The following is a 15,125-nucleotide window of genomic DNA, read 5'->3' as shown; positions in this document are numbered from 1 at the left end:
TCCAAAATTGGCTGAGAGGCAGGAAGCAAGGGGTGATGGTAGAGGGATGTTTCTGAGGAAGCCTGTTTCCAGTGGGGTTCCAAAGGGCTCAGTGCTGGGGCCCTTGATGTTCGTGGTGTACATAAATGATTTGAACTTAAATGCAGGGGGTATGATCAAGAATTTCATGGATGACACGAAAATTGGTAGGCTGGTAAATAGTGAGGGGGATAGCCGTAAACTGCAGGAGGATATCAATGCACTGATCAGGTGGGCAGAGCAGTGACAAATGGAATTCAACCCGGAAAAGTGTGAGGTAATGCACTTGGGGAGGGCTGACGAGGCAAGGGATTACACTATGAAAGGGCGGACTCTTGAAAGTGAAGATCAGAGGGAACTTGATGTGCATATCCACAGATCCCTGAAGGTAGCAGGGCAGGTAGATAAGGCGGTTAAGAAGGCATATGGGATACTTGTCTTTATTAGCCGAGGCGTAGAATACAAGAGCAGGGAGGTTATGCTGGAACTGTTTAAAACACTGGTTAGGCCACAACTGGAGTACTGTGTGCACTTCTGGTCACCACATTATAGGAAGGAATGTGATTGCACTGGAGAGAGTGCAGAGATTTACCCGGAATGCTGCCTGAGCTGGAGGGTCTGAGCTATGAGGAAAGATTGGATAGGCTGAGGTTGTTTTCCTTGGAGCAACAAAGGTTGAAAGAGGTGTATAAGATTATGAGGGGCATAGATAAGGTGGATAGGAAGGCACTTTTTCCATTAGTAGGGGGGTCAATATCTAAGGGACATAGATTTAAGATAAGAGGTAGAAGGCTAAAAGGGGAGTTAAGGAGAAATTTTTTCACCCAGAGGCTGGTGGGAGTCTGGAACTCACTGCCTGAAAGGGTGGTTAAGTCAGAAACTCTTGTAACATTTAAGAAATATTTAGATATTCACTTGCATAGCTATAGCCTCCAGGGCTATGGGCCAAGCGCTGGAAAATGGGACTAGTGTAGTCAGATCTTTGTTGACCAGCGTGGACACGATGAGCCGAATGGCCTCCGTCTGTGCTGTAGATGTCTATGAGTCTGAGTCACTGACAGAAAAAACAAACAAAACAATGACTGATCTTTATGGAGGAAACGGTTCAAGTATAAACTTGGTACAATCCGGCAAGGGTGAAAAGGAAGGGGATCAAAGCCAGGGCTCCTTGATTGACGATGGAGATAGAGAATATGATGAAACAAAAAAAAAATGGCATATGATACATGTTTGATGAATTGTACAACTGAGAGCCAAGCCAAATCCACATTAAGTTGAAAGAAGAAGTGAAGAGGAAAATAAGGCTGACAAAGAGAGAATATAAGAATAGAGTAGTAGCTTACATAAAAGGGAACCCAAAAGTCTTCTACCAGCATATAAATAGTAAGCAGTAGCAAGAGGCAGGGGGGCTCGTATTAGGGACAAAGAGGATGGAATATGCCTAGGGGCACAGGGCAGGGCCAGAAGACTTAATAAATACTTTGCATTGGTGTTTACTAAGGAAGAGAACGCTGCCAAAATATCGATAGAAGAAGAGACGGTAGAGGTAATGGTTAGGGTGAAAATCTACAGGCAGGATGTACTGGCTATGCTTAAAATGGATTAGCAGTTACCTGCTCCAGATCACTTGCATCCCAGATTGCTAAAGGAATTGGGGGTGGAGATAGCAGGCGGGCTTGTCATATTCTTCGATTCTTCTCCAGATTTTGGGGGAGGTGCTGGAAGATTGGAGTGGTAAATGTGACATCTTCATATGAGGAAGGGTGCAAGGGCATCCCTAATAACCACAGGCTGGTCAGTTTAACATCAGTGGTGGGTAAGGTTTTAGAAACAGTAATCAGGGAAAAAGAATCAACAGGCACTTGGAGAAAATTGAATTAATCAAGGAAAGCCAGCACAGATTTGTAAAAGGCAGACCGTGCTTGACTAAAGTATTTTAATTTTTTGATGAAGTAACAGAGATAGTTGGTGAAAGGAATGCCAGGGATGTTGTTTATATGGATTTTAAGAAAGCATTTGACAAGGTACCACATAAAAGACTAGCTAACAAAATTGAGGCTCATGGAATAGGAGGGTCAGTGTCAGCTTGGTAAAAAATTCTTAAGGACCAAATACAGCAAGGGGTGGTAAACGGTTGTTTTCAGGCCGGAGGATGGTTGACAGTGGTATATATACATATAAATGACCTGGACTTTGGAGTACAGAGTAAAATTTCACAATTTGCCCAAGATATCAAATGTGGAGGTATGGTTGATGATGAGGATGATACCAATCAACTGTAACATTTAGATAGACTAGTAGAATGCCCAGACACATGGCAGATGGAATTCAATACAGAGAAGTGTGAGGTGATGCATTTTGGAGGAAGGGATAGGAAGAGGCAATATAACATTAGTAGCACAATTCTAAAGAGTCTGCAGGGACAGAGGAACTTGGGGGTTCATATGCATAGGTCTTTGAAGTTGGTAGGAAATATTGAGGAAGTAATTTGCAAAGTATATGGGATTTTGAGTTTCATAAATACAGATATTGAGTGCAAAAGTGGGAAAGTGATGCTAAACCTTTATAAAGTCCTAGTTAGGCAACAATGAGAGTACTGCATCCAGTTCTGGTCATCGCCATTTAGGAAGGACGTGAGGGTCCTTGAGGGGGTGCAGAGGATATTTGCTGAATGGTTCCAAGCATGAGACATTTTAGCCATAAGGTTAGTTGGAGAACTGGGGCTGTTCTCCGAGGAACAAAGGAAATAAAAGAGAAGATTTGGTAGAGGCGTACAAGATTATGACAGGTTTAAATAAGGTAAACAAAGAAAAGCTGCTCCCATCAGCAGATCATACAAGGATGGGACTAGCAGCTCCCCTAGGCTCCTTCAATAGCACCTTCCAAACCCATGACCTCTACCACCTAGAAGGATAAGGGAAGCAGGTGCATGGGAACATTACCACCTGCAAAGTTCCTGTCCAGGCCACACACCATCCTAACTTGGAACTATACGCTGTTCCCTCAATGGATTAAAATCCTGGAGCTCCCTAACAGCGCTGTGGGCATACCTACACCAAATGGACTGCAGCGGTTCAAGAAGGCTGCTCACCACCATCTTCTCAAGGGAAATTGGGGATAGGCAAGAAATGCTGCCCTAGCCAGCGACACCTATATCCCGTGAAAATAAAAACCCCACAGGTTTAAGGTTTTGGGCAAGAGGTCCAGAGGGTATATGAGGAAGATCTTTTTCATGCAGTGAGTGGTAATGATCTGGAACTGGCTGCCTCTAAGCGTGGTGGAAGCAGAGAGGATCAATGATTTCAAAAGGAAATTGGACAGGCACTTTAAGGAAATAAACTTGCAGGACTGGAAGATAGAGGGGGGGGGGAATGGAACTAACTGGACTGTTCTACAGAGAGTCAGCATGAACTCCATGGGCTGAAAGTCTGCTGCTCTAATGACCCTATAACTTTGAAGCATCATCTTCCTTGGTAAAACTTATCAATACAGGCATAGGGTTCAACAGCAAGGAATTTATGATGAACCTTCATAAAACTCTAGTTTGGCCTCAACTGGCGTGTTCTGTTCAATTCTGGGCATCACAATTTAGAAGGACGTGAAGGCTTTAGAGATGATGCTTAAAAGGTTTACAAGAATGGTTCCATGTACAAGGGACTTCAGTTAAGTGGAAAGATTGAAGAAGTTGGGGTTGTTCTCCTTAAGGAGAACATTGAGAGATTTGATAGAAATATTCAAAATCAAAAGGGATCTAGAAGGAGTATAGAGAGAAACTATTCCCATTGGTGCAAGGATCAAAAACCAGAGGGCATCGATTTAAGGTGATCCACCGATGGTCACATGAGGAAAAATGTTTTCACAGAGTGAGTGCTTAGGACCTGGAATGCACTACCTGACAATGTGGTGGAAGCAGATACAATCAGAGCTTTCAAAAAGGAATTGGATAAGCACCTGAAAAGAAACACTTTCAGGGATACAAAGAAAGGATGGGGGAGTAGGACTAGTTGAGCTGCTCTTGCAGAGAGCTGGTCTGGACAGGATGGGCCAAATGACCTCTTTCTACACTATAACCATTCTATCATTCAGTTAGTCTAATGTTGGTGATGGGGGATCATTCAGAAACCATGATCTGAGACAAAATTAATTGTCACTTGGAAGAACATAGGTTAATAAATGACGGGCAATGTGAATTTGTTAAAGGCTAATAATGTCTGATGAACTGAACTAGGTTCTTCGATAAAGTAACAGAGAGGGTTGATCAAAATAGAAAGTCGGGGTTGTGCATATGGACTTCCAAAATACATTTGATAAAGAGCTGCATAGCAGACTTGTAAGTAAAATCGAAGCCTGTGGGTTTATACCGGCAGGAGCAATGTGATACAAAATTGATTAAGAGACAGAAAACAGTGAGTATTGGTGAAATAAAAACAGAAAATGCTGGAAAGAACTCAGCAGGTTAGGCATCATCTGTGTAGAGAGAAATGTAGTTAACAGTTCAGGTCTGTGACCTTTTTATTTCAGATTTCCAGCATCCACAGTAATCTGCTTTTCAAGTACCGGTGAACGATTGTTTATCAAGCTGGAGGGAAGTATACTTTTGTCTTTCAGGGTGGTCAGTAGAATTATGGCTCTTTTTGATATATATAAATGACCTGTACTTGGCTATAGGAGGCAAAGTTTAAAAGCTTGCAAGTGATACAAAACTCAGATACCTGGTAAATAGCGAGGAGGATAACAGCAGATTTCAGGAAGACACAGACAGGCTGGTGAAATAGACAGACTATGGCAGGTGAAATTTAACACAAAGAAACGTGAAGTGATGCATTTTACAGCGAAGAATAAGGAGAGGCAATATAAACTAAATGGTAACATTTTAATGGGGTGCAAGAATAGAGACACATCTGAAGGTTCAAATATGCAATTTTTTGAAGGTGACAGGACATGTTAATAAGGGTGGTGGGAAGGTCCTGTGGTGCAGTGGGTAGCTTCCCATCTGAGCCAGAAGCTCTGGGTTCAAGTCCCACCCCAGGACTTGATGGGCACAGAAGGAGCTTTTGTGGCACGGCCAAGCAAGTTGATCGTCAACCTGTAAATCCTTCCAATACGCCTATGGCAAGCGGTAAGGGCAGGAAAAGTGAGCTTCGGTAAAAGTGAGTTTCCTGGTCAGCCAGAACTGTGTGGTAGTTGAAGCACAAGAGCCTCACCACGTTAAAAGACTCTAAGTGCAAGCTCTTGCCACGGCCTCCTATTTTCAAGGAGCTGCTAGAGAGAGAATAAGGCTGTTAAAAAAGCCAACTGGACTCTGGGCTTTAAGAACAAAGAATTTATGCTAAACCTTTATAAATTACTGGTTAGGCCTTAGTTGGGGTACTGTGTCCTATTCTGGGCACCACACTTTAGGAATGATGTGAAGGCCTTCGTATAGGAGAGGAGATGGTGGAAATTCACTAGTATGGCATGAGGGATGAGGAAGTTCAGTCAGAGAGAGTAAAAAAGCTGGGATTGTTCTTCTTAGAGCACAGAAGGTCAAGGGGAGATTAGATAGGGAGAAACTGTTTCCACTATCAGGAGGACTGATAACCATAGGGCACAGATTTAAGTTAACTGGGGGCTGGGGGGTGGGTGGCGATGAAGAACTGGAAACTTTTTTTTAACTCAAGTGAGTTATGATGACGTAGAATGCACTTCCCGAAAACGTTGTCAAACAGATTCAATAGTAACATTCAAAAGGGGATTGGATCTATGCTATAAAGGGAAAGATTTACAAGGCTATGGATAAAGAATAGTGAAGTGGGACTAATTGGATAGCTCTTTCAAAGTCATGTACAGGCACAAGTCATGATCGGCTGAAAGGCCTCCTTCTGTGTTGTAGGATTCCATGGGCTGAATTATTTGGGCCACCTGGGGTGGGAAAACAGGCGGATGGACCCATAAGTTAGGGTGCCATGCCATTGGGGGCACACCCACTGCCTGCTCGCCCGCCCATGTGATTTTACAAGCATCGGGTGGGTCTCCCACCTGGCCCTTAAGTGAGCAATTAATTCCCAATTGAGTGCCTCATCCTGCCACCTGGATTAAACCAGCAGAGGGAGATGCCCACACCAAGCAGCCAGCCAGGCATGTAGGTTTCCTGCATACGGTAGTGGTGGGTAGGAGGGTTCCTCCTTAACGGGCCCCCTGGTCCATCAGAGGGTCCCCCAATGTGAAACACCCCCAGGTTCCCCTGCCCCCATGGCCTGGCCCCAAACCCCCTTGGGACCCCCCTCCCTGACCCCCAAACACTTACAAAGTTCTTATCTATACCAGCTAGCCTCCTCATTGCCTGAGTCCAGTACCAACAGTGGCCACTACTCCTGCTGGCACTACCAGTACTGGAGAGAGCTGCCAGCCTCTGATAGGTTGGCAGTTCTCTGAGGTGGGACTTCTTGTTTCCTGCCTCCAGCCTATTAACGGCTAATTGGCTGTTAAATAACTGCGAGGCAGCTGGTGTTGCCTTCAGTGGGCTCTCCCCCCACCCCTGACTTTTTACATTCATGGCCTAGACTCAGGAACCCATTGCAAACTGACCAAATTTGCAGATGATGTCAAACTAGAAGGGGAAGCTCAGAAATTACAAAATGATCTGGATAAAATACACATATGGGCAGCATAATGGAGGGTAACACAGGCAAGCATAAAATAATGCACGCTGTAAGAAAAAAGTGGGCAAACGTACTCCATGAATGGTGTTGAAATCACTGTGGATGAAGTTGAGAGACATTTAAGGATCTTAGGAGACGCGAGATGCCCAAAGTACAGCAGCAATCAACAAATACAACAGAATGTTGAACTATATTGCCAAAATGGAGTATGCGAGTCAGAAGAGATTATGATAAACCGTACAGTGCTCTGGTCAGACTGCATCTTGAACTGTGTTCAGTTTTGGTCACTTATACACAACAAGCATTGATGTAGAGCAGAGAAGAACTACGAGACTGATCCTCAGTGTTGTGTAGGAGTCTGAGCAATGAGAAAAGGGTGGAGACACCTGGGCTTTTTAATCCAGAAAGGAGAAGTGATGTTAGAGGTATACAAGCAAGTAGAGTACAAGAGAGCTAAATGCAAAAAAAAATTAAATCTCAAGAGGACAAACAGGTTCAAACTAGTAAGAGACAAAAAGACTGAAATTTATATAGCAGTTTTCATCATCTCACAGTTGTAATGTAAGAAAATGTAGCAGCCAATTTGTGCACAGCAAGATTCCACAAACAGCAATGAGTTAAATGACCAGTTAACCTGTCTTAATGATTTTGGCCAGGGCACTAGCAGAATTCGTTGGCTCTTTTTGGAATAGTGCCGTGGGATCTTTTATGTCTAACCGAGGCATCGTTTTATCATCACATTCAAAGAATGCACTTTTGACAGTACAGCCTCCCTCAGAACTGTGCTGAACTGTCAGTCTAGATTACATTCTCAACTCTCTGGAGTAGTGTTTAAACCCACGAGCTTCTGACTTGTGTCAAGAGTGCTACCACTGAGCTAAAGCTAAGCAGCAATTATGGATCTGATCTTAGGAAGTTCATCTTCACTCAAACAGCAATCAGCTTATGAAATAGGCTATTTGATAAAGTAGTGAAGACAAAACCCTAGAATCATATAAAACAGTTGGATGCTGCAGCATGGGGGGGGGGGCTGTACAATCATTCTAGATGAATGAGGTAAAATGGGCTGAATGACCTTCCCCATCTTTAGTTATCTTGTGAACAGAGTTTGAATGGTAATGGAAGTTGAAAAATGAGAGGAGATTTTCCTGAGTATAGCAAATATCAGAAAATTGGGCAGGTTCTTTTACCAGCATGCACTCTGACTTATCTAACAATCCAAAGCTGATGTGCCCAGTGCGTGGCTGGCCACCGACCTAGGAAGATCTTGCTTATGAAGCTGGGCATTCTGTACAGAAGAGCAATGCTTTATTACCAAACACAGTAGATTGGCATATTTATATTTTTGGCCTACCATATGTAAACATAAAAGGATCTCTCTCAGCACACCAGCAAGAGATCATGGGGCAGGATTTTACAGTCAGTGTGCGGGGGAGGGCCTGACACGCTGATGCGTAAAATGATGCGCGATGATGTCGGGGGAGCATCCCGATGTCATCGCGCAGTCCTGCGATATTTCATTCGGCAGACATGCACCAGAGTCGGCTATGCACCCACTGAAATGTAAAGGGCCTATTAAGGCCATTAAGAAAGATGGTTAATGCTGTCCGTCCAACTTTAAGGTTGGCGGGCAGGCGAAAAGCCCAAATGGCCTTCACGTTTTTTAGGAAACGTCATGCAGGAGCGGGATGAGGTTTCCTAAGGCTTTTATTAAATAAATAAATACATTTTCATAAATATAAAAGCATGTCACATGAGGGGATGTGTTTAAATAAATTTTTACACCTTTTATTTAATAATTTTAATATCAATTCAATCTCCCTGAGGCACGGAGCTGCCTCAGGGAGATTGAAACGCTCTTTAGCGCACATGCGTGAAAGAGTGCTGGCCCCGACTCTCCCCGCCAGCACAGGTGGCGCTGAGCGTTACTGCTCACGTCTTACGCTGGGTGGGCTTTAATTGGCCCGCCTGTGTAAAATGGCAGCGTGGAGCTGATCACGGGCAGTAATCGGCTCTGCGCCCGCCCCTGCCCGCTCCCGCCGAGCCCACCCACCATATGAAAAATTCTGCCCATAGTAACAGTCAGAGCCATGAAAGTCACATACTTTACTGGAGAGCAATGTTTCTTCTAAGCTGTATGGGTGCACAGCTGCGCAACAATCCGGAACGTATCCTGTAGTGCAATAAACAAGCTGTACACAACCAACTTTCTCTTTAAATGCATGTGTGTGTGGCGGCACAGTAATCTTACAGGAACCACACAGTGCAACAACAGGTTGTATACAACAACGAAAAAATTTGAGGGAACAGAACAAGCAGAGAATTATCAAACAGCATATCTGACAACATGTATTTGTAATAGTAGAAATAATTTTTTCCATGATCTTTTATTCATAAGTATCAATAGAAAGGACATTCTGTTTCAAACTTCAGGATATTACCTTTGGAGATGGGCAGTTTTTGGATATGTGCCCCAGTTTGCCACAGTTCCTGCAGTCCATGCTTGTTTTATTTGGTGCATAGTAGCGACTGCGCTGCTTCCCAAACAGTGACTAAAGAGAATAAACAATGATTGTTATTATGACATGAAACATGGTAAAATTACATTGTGCTAACATGCAATTTCTTTACATGATTACACTCAGGGAGCATTTATATTTTTTCCCTTCTTCTCCCTGAAATTCTTATTCTTACAGAGCTGTGGTCCCAAATTACCTCTTTTTTACCCTTGAGTTTAGATAATGAATGTCAGCAGGCTATTTAACCATGAAGGTCACCACAGTGGAACTAAATTCAGCTCTTGCCTAACATCGATAAATCAGCACTTTACAGAAGCAACCGCTGTTTCAGAATGAGGAACATGAACTTGGAGTGATGTATCCCCTTCCTAATCTGAGACTAACAATAATGCTCCAAATGCAGTCCTGACTGAGATCAATTAGCTCACTCCTGATTGTGAATTTAACTAGCCATCTTTCTGGCAGGTATGAGATAGGACTACACTGAGTGATGCCTTAATCCAATAGGACATCAATTGAACTGAGCTATCAAGTATAATTCAATATATACAACATTTGACCAAGCCAGATCACACATTACAGGTTATTCTTGCCTTAGACTGACAAACAAGCATAATTCATTGAAACATTATGTCCAAAGAATGTTTCCACTACGGTCTATCAAATCATATAAGAGGCAACTGCCTTCAAAGCACAGTGCCATTGGGCACTATTACACGTTAAGCTTTTACTGAAATACAGCAACAATGGACTGGGTTTAAATTTGAACAGTAATCCCACCACCAAACTGTTGCTTAGAATGCAGCATGTGGATTATTTTCAGTCTGCCAGTATAGCTGTGTTCCCTCTCTAGCCATTTTCAAGGTTTATTAATCCTGCGTTCAGTTGTCTTCTCGTTTTAAGTTTGTATCTGTTTAATTGTGGGCTCTCTTATTTTTCCTCTTGCTGTTGCTCCACATTTCCTTTGCCCATTTCCTCCTCCGTTGCTGAGGGCACCCAGTTTCCTATATTTTATTCCACTGTCCCCACTGTTATTATTCAATAGTGCTTCCCCATCATAAGTTCTTCCACCCGTTGCCACTGTTCATGGATTGGTCCATTGGTAAAATAAAGCATACAAAGGATTTTTAAAAAAAGAAAAGCAAAAGGAAATCAGAAAATAAAAAGTCTAAAATAAAAAAATTGACACGAAAATATAAATATAAAAATAACGCTGGGAAATAATCGTAAATACCCAAGAATAAATACCCAAGATTGATAACAAAGACAAGAAAAAAAGCAGAAACAAAAAAAACAGCAAAAATAAGTAAGTTGTGGTGAGAGAGAGAGAGAGAGAGAGAAAGGCAGAGGGGGGCTGAGGTGAAGGCTAAAGAAATCAAACACCAGCAAAAATCTATTTGTTTAATTTTTCATTGTAAGATGCAGTATTTTTTCTGGGTTATGACTAAATATTGCCCTAAATTATCAGTGCACAGTATTCATATTGGAAATTCAAAGATTCCTCTAACTTTAATATACGTTACTCTACTATGTTAAGTAATCCAGAAAACAACACTTAGCTGCAGCTTGACAGCAGAATCCTTGACAGTACAGAAAAGGCCACTTTTGTAAACCATAGCCATTATCCGCATATTATTTCACAAAATTATTTTTGGAACAGCATATTTAAATATAGTAAAAATCCAATCAAACAAAGCATTAAAAAATTACAGTTCAGCCATCAATTTGCACCCTTATTTAAGGCTTTACATGTTTCTAACTAGGTAATTGTCAAATTAGGATCTTATTGTACACCACAACTTTACATTCGATGCTGATGAAATCTACCAAGTACCAGACCTTGCAGGAAACGATACAGGAATAGAAACGGGTTGATAATTTGTTAGCATTACCATTAGTATTTTATTACAATTATAAAATCTAGCAAGCCTGATAAAGTGCTTCATTAAACAGGAAATGGTCACCACATTCCTTAATGAGCTCATTTTGAAGCAACTTACCTCTAGGTCTTTTCCACAGATGGACCAGTGTGTGTGAAGGTCACCTAAAAATAAAAACAATCATTCATTAAAATTAAGTCCACAATTTAATTTAAAAATTGGTAGGATTCATCACAACAATAATTCCTATTCAATATCAAACTTGAAAATTTCTAGATTAATACGACAATATTCACCGAGGCTGACAACATTTAACTTTATAGAGGCAGCAGACATTTGCAAATAAACTAGGGTACTGGTTTCATACTGAAATATTTTATGCACACAATATTACAAGTTCAAACTTGCAAGTCACCTTTCAAAGCAGCTTATTTTAAAACCTAAAGTAACAGTCAACTGAACAATCTAACTACAGAACTGAATTACTACCATTCTGTGCTCTCATCAAAAAAACAGCTATTTTCAATTTAAGAGATGAACAAAATCTGACAGGTTTTAAATGAAAGTGCAGAAGGCAGAATTAAGATAATTAGAGACATTCTACAAAGGAATGAGTGAAAGATACAATACAAAGGCAATTTGGATTGCTTTCCATTTTAAACTGAGAATTTACAAAAAAGAAAGCAGAAATATTTTAATATATATATTCTTTAAAAGGTGTGGACCAGTTCTGTGTATAGACCTGTGTATTTCCATTACTCAAATCCACTTCAAGGGATACTATATAATGTGGTATAATTAGTAGTGCTGATTTTGTAGTATACATACTTAACTAAATAAATCAATTCATAATACTACCATACACACAAATATAAATGATGAATAAAAAACAGTAACAAACTAAACTCTCCAGATTAAATTGTTGAACAGTATGAATTGAAACAAGATCATTGTTTACAGGTCTTAATATCTGCATTGGCTCCATATTTGTCACATACTTAGGGGACTCAAATATCAATAGAAAAGCACCCCAATCCAATGTGCAGCAGAAAATCCTGAATGAACATGTTTGGTTAAAGAAAAGTCATCTTTGCTGTCAGCATTTACAGTATTTTGCATTGACAAAACTGCAAGAATCCCTGGAGAGGATAGCACTTCAATATATGTAAACAGATCAAATATATATCAAATGTCTGGTGTATCCTCAATTGTTGTAGATGAGAACTAGCTGTCGTTAGGAGCCAATGAAGCCAAATTCTTACAAACCAGAATTTATTTCAGTATTTTCCCATTGACACATGTCACTAATACTGAAAAATTTATCAACACAGAAAATGTGACATGTACTAAAACTGACCACTACTAATTGCATGTTTTGACACAATATCGGAGTAAACAGTTTGCTACAATGGGGAGCCGGGGGCTGGGGGATGAAGAATGAGACATGAATTATCACATCCGGCACAAGGGTGCACAATCAGTTGCGGTATCCTGGACCCCTGAAATTCACACACAAATTAAGTTCTAACATTTTTTTATGTACATGCAAATATTTGGTAGATTTCCCCACCTGAACAGAAAGGTGACTAATTATAATTAAAAGATGCCATTGGTCAGGTCTCCTCAAATAAACAGCACCTATCAGATTTGTTGCAACAAAATTTTATTTTGTCTTGAATACAGTGCTACATTTATTACAAAAATTACTACTCATTTACAACTAAGAATCTCTAATATTCATATAGATCTTTCACCCCTCTTTGGCAACAGCACAATCCATTTGTTTTCAAACTAATTAACTATAATTTTAAATATTCACGAACAAAAAAAGAGGGAAACCCTAAGTGTGGCCTAGTATCAGTCTACTTTCCATTAAAATTGGGAGAATTACACAGAATATCAAACGTCTTTATGTATTTCATTTTGTTCAAAAGCACTTTTACCAAAATGAAAATAATTACTGAAGAGAGCAGGAGTATGTTTACTTTCACCAATTTTCACTACTGAACATCAAAATATGGAAGGGAAACAGTATTTCAGCACAGTAACTCCAAAAGCAAATGCTACTTTGATGGGCAAACACTATTCAGCCTCGTCTCACAGGACATCACGTAAGGGCAAAGGTGACTGCTTTTTGAGCATTAGGATATTCAACAATGCTTTAGCTTCTGCCCTCTCTTGAAGCAGGATAGAGAGAAGGCAATGTGTCTATGTGATTGCTGAATCGAATTAATAAAATCTCACAAAATAAAAAACATTTTGGAGAAGTTTTTAATGACCTTTTTTTTAAATTGCTGATTTTTTAAAAATTGAAATTTTATTACTTCAAGACAGAAAAATGAAGCAATTTTGAACACTTTAACACAACACTTTTATTTATAATCTAACAGCCACGGGAAGCTCACATATTTTCAAAACATAGAGAACTTACTTAGATGGTAGCTTAAGCTACCGTAAACCAGATACGTTCCAAGACCCATGTTTTGAATTCTCATATAAATTAACATTTTTCACAAAGAGTGATTCTTTCTTCTCCAAATCATTGCATTTGTCATTTCTAGCACCTAGGGAGAGCTTGAGTTCTTATCCTTGTTTCTGCCCTGCTTTTTGCTGGGTTGTCCATGACCTTGCTAGATGAATCTTCTAAATGCTCCTGCTGGGGGTGGCCTGCTCTCTCTCTTCCACTTGCTTTTTATTATTGGCATACTTAATTGTTGGGCTACGTAGGATTAACCTTGCCTTCGAAGAAGGTTTTAATTTTGGTCATTCACACATACTGAACTTGCTGGTCCTCTAAACTTTGTATACAATGTTCGCTCTGTGTTATTAGAATCAATTGCAAATCAAAAAGAGACAAAGAAGTTCAGCGTTCAACTGTTTCTCCGGTCTAGTGGGCAAATATTCATCGTGAGGAGGCCTCTGAAGGGCGGCTGCTCTGTCACTTCTCAAGATTTCTGCAGAGCCTAGACTATGTATGAGGCAGATATTTGCAACTTTGACATATTATCACATCTGTTACGAGGGTATCATGTTTCCTATCTGGATGATACTATATGGTTGATTTTTCAGTAGCAGTGGCCTCGATCTAATTGATCAAGGATTCCCTTAAATGTAACTTTTTAAAAAATAATGAAAAATAATATTTCAAAATGTGCAGCATCACCTGAATTAAAATTGTGATTTCCAGGCCATGCAAAATGTGCAGCACAACGCACCATGCAAATAAATGATGGCACAAAGATTCACTTCTCACTCCCAAGTTCCTGATCTTAGTTGCCTTGCTAATTTGAGCTAGCTCCTTATTGAGGCAGAGAATCATCACTGAGCACTTTTCTGCTCTTCTGAAGAATCAGCTCGAGAGCTAAGGCCAGGAAATAGGCACCCAGCTGATTTTTTCAGTCACAGGTGGAGAGGTGGGAATGGTGTGACCAGAAGGAGAGAAAATCTGTGTTAGAATGATTGCTGGCCCAAATGTTGTATGTCTTCAGGTATGAAAATATTTTCATTTTATTTGGACAAGAAGCACACCTGTATTTTGTTGATAAATATTTTCAAGAGTCCTGTTCATCATTGCATATGACTAATTTTTTCAGAAGGTCCCGCCCGATACCATTATTATATGTTCATTAAATACAGTTAATATGTCAGCAGATCTCCAGTTACTGTAATTTGCTGCATCTGTAATGAAGCATGTAGCAAAATGCAGCCTTGCCTTCACTAACTAGCAGTCTGTGTCCAGCCTTTCTGAACGTATAAGGAAGTACTGCACAATGTCTTCTGCCAATCATACAAGCTCTGCAGCACCAAGCAAGATATATTGCATCCTATGTTTCCATCCATTACATTCAGTACTTAATTACCCAAATATTCTAGGCCATTTTGGTCCTTGCACAGTCCTAATTTTCCCTGGATATTAAACAATTTCTCTTGGAGTTTCACCTGCATCCTGATCTCTTGCATTTGCTCAAAAGTTTCCTATGGCTATTGTTTCAAGGCTGTTTTTGTTACATCCATCCATAAAATGCTAAACTAATGTTAAATATGCTGATTATACCGAAACAGAAAGC

At 40.5% G+C, this 15,125-nt stretch overlaps 1 protein-coding gene across 2 annotated transcripts in view; it reads right to left on the bottom strand.

Moving 5' to 3' along the window:
- The window catches only part of zcchc7 (zinc finger, CCHC domain containing 7), a 329,245-nt gene that overhangs the window by 117,691 nt on the left and 196,429 nt on the right, over positions 1 to 15,125 (bottom strand). For both annotated transcript variants that reach the window (XM_078569904.1, XM_078569901.1), the window contains exons 3-4: positions 11,179 to 11,222; positions 9,101 to 9,211 (exon numbers count right to left, since the gene is read on the bottom strand). In XM_078569904.1, the coding sequence (XP_078426030.1) occupies positions 9,101 to 9,211; positions 11,179 to 11,222 (155 nt within the window). The remainder of the gene's footprint in view (positions 1 to 9,100; positions 9,212 to 11,178; positions 11,223 to 15,125) is intronic.

This window comes from Cetorhinus maximus, chromosome 2 (assembly GCF_964194155.1).
Source record: "Cetorhinus maximus chromosome 2, sCetMax3.hap1.1, whole genome shotgun sequence".
NCBI classification, from domain to species: Eukaryota; Metazoa; Chordata; class Chondrichthyes; order Lamniformes; family Cetorhinidae; genus Cetorhinus; species Cetorhinus maximus.
The sequence above is the reverse complement of the archived record's forward strand: the minus strand, read 5'-3'. Positions and strand labels throughout refer to the sequence as shown.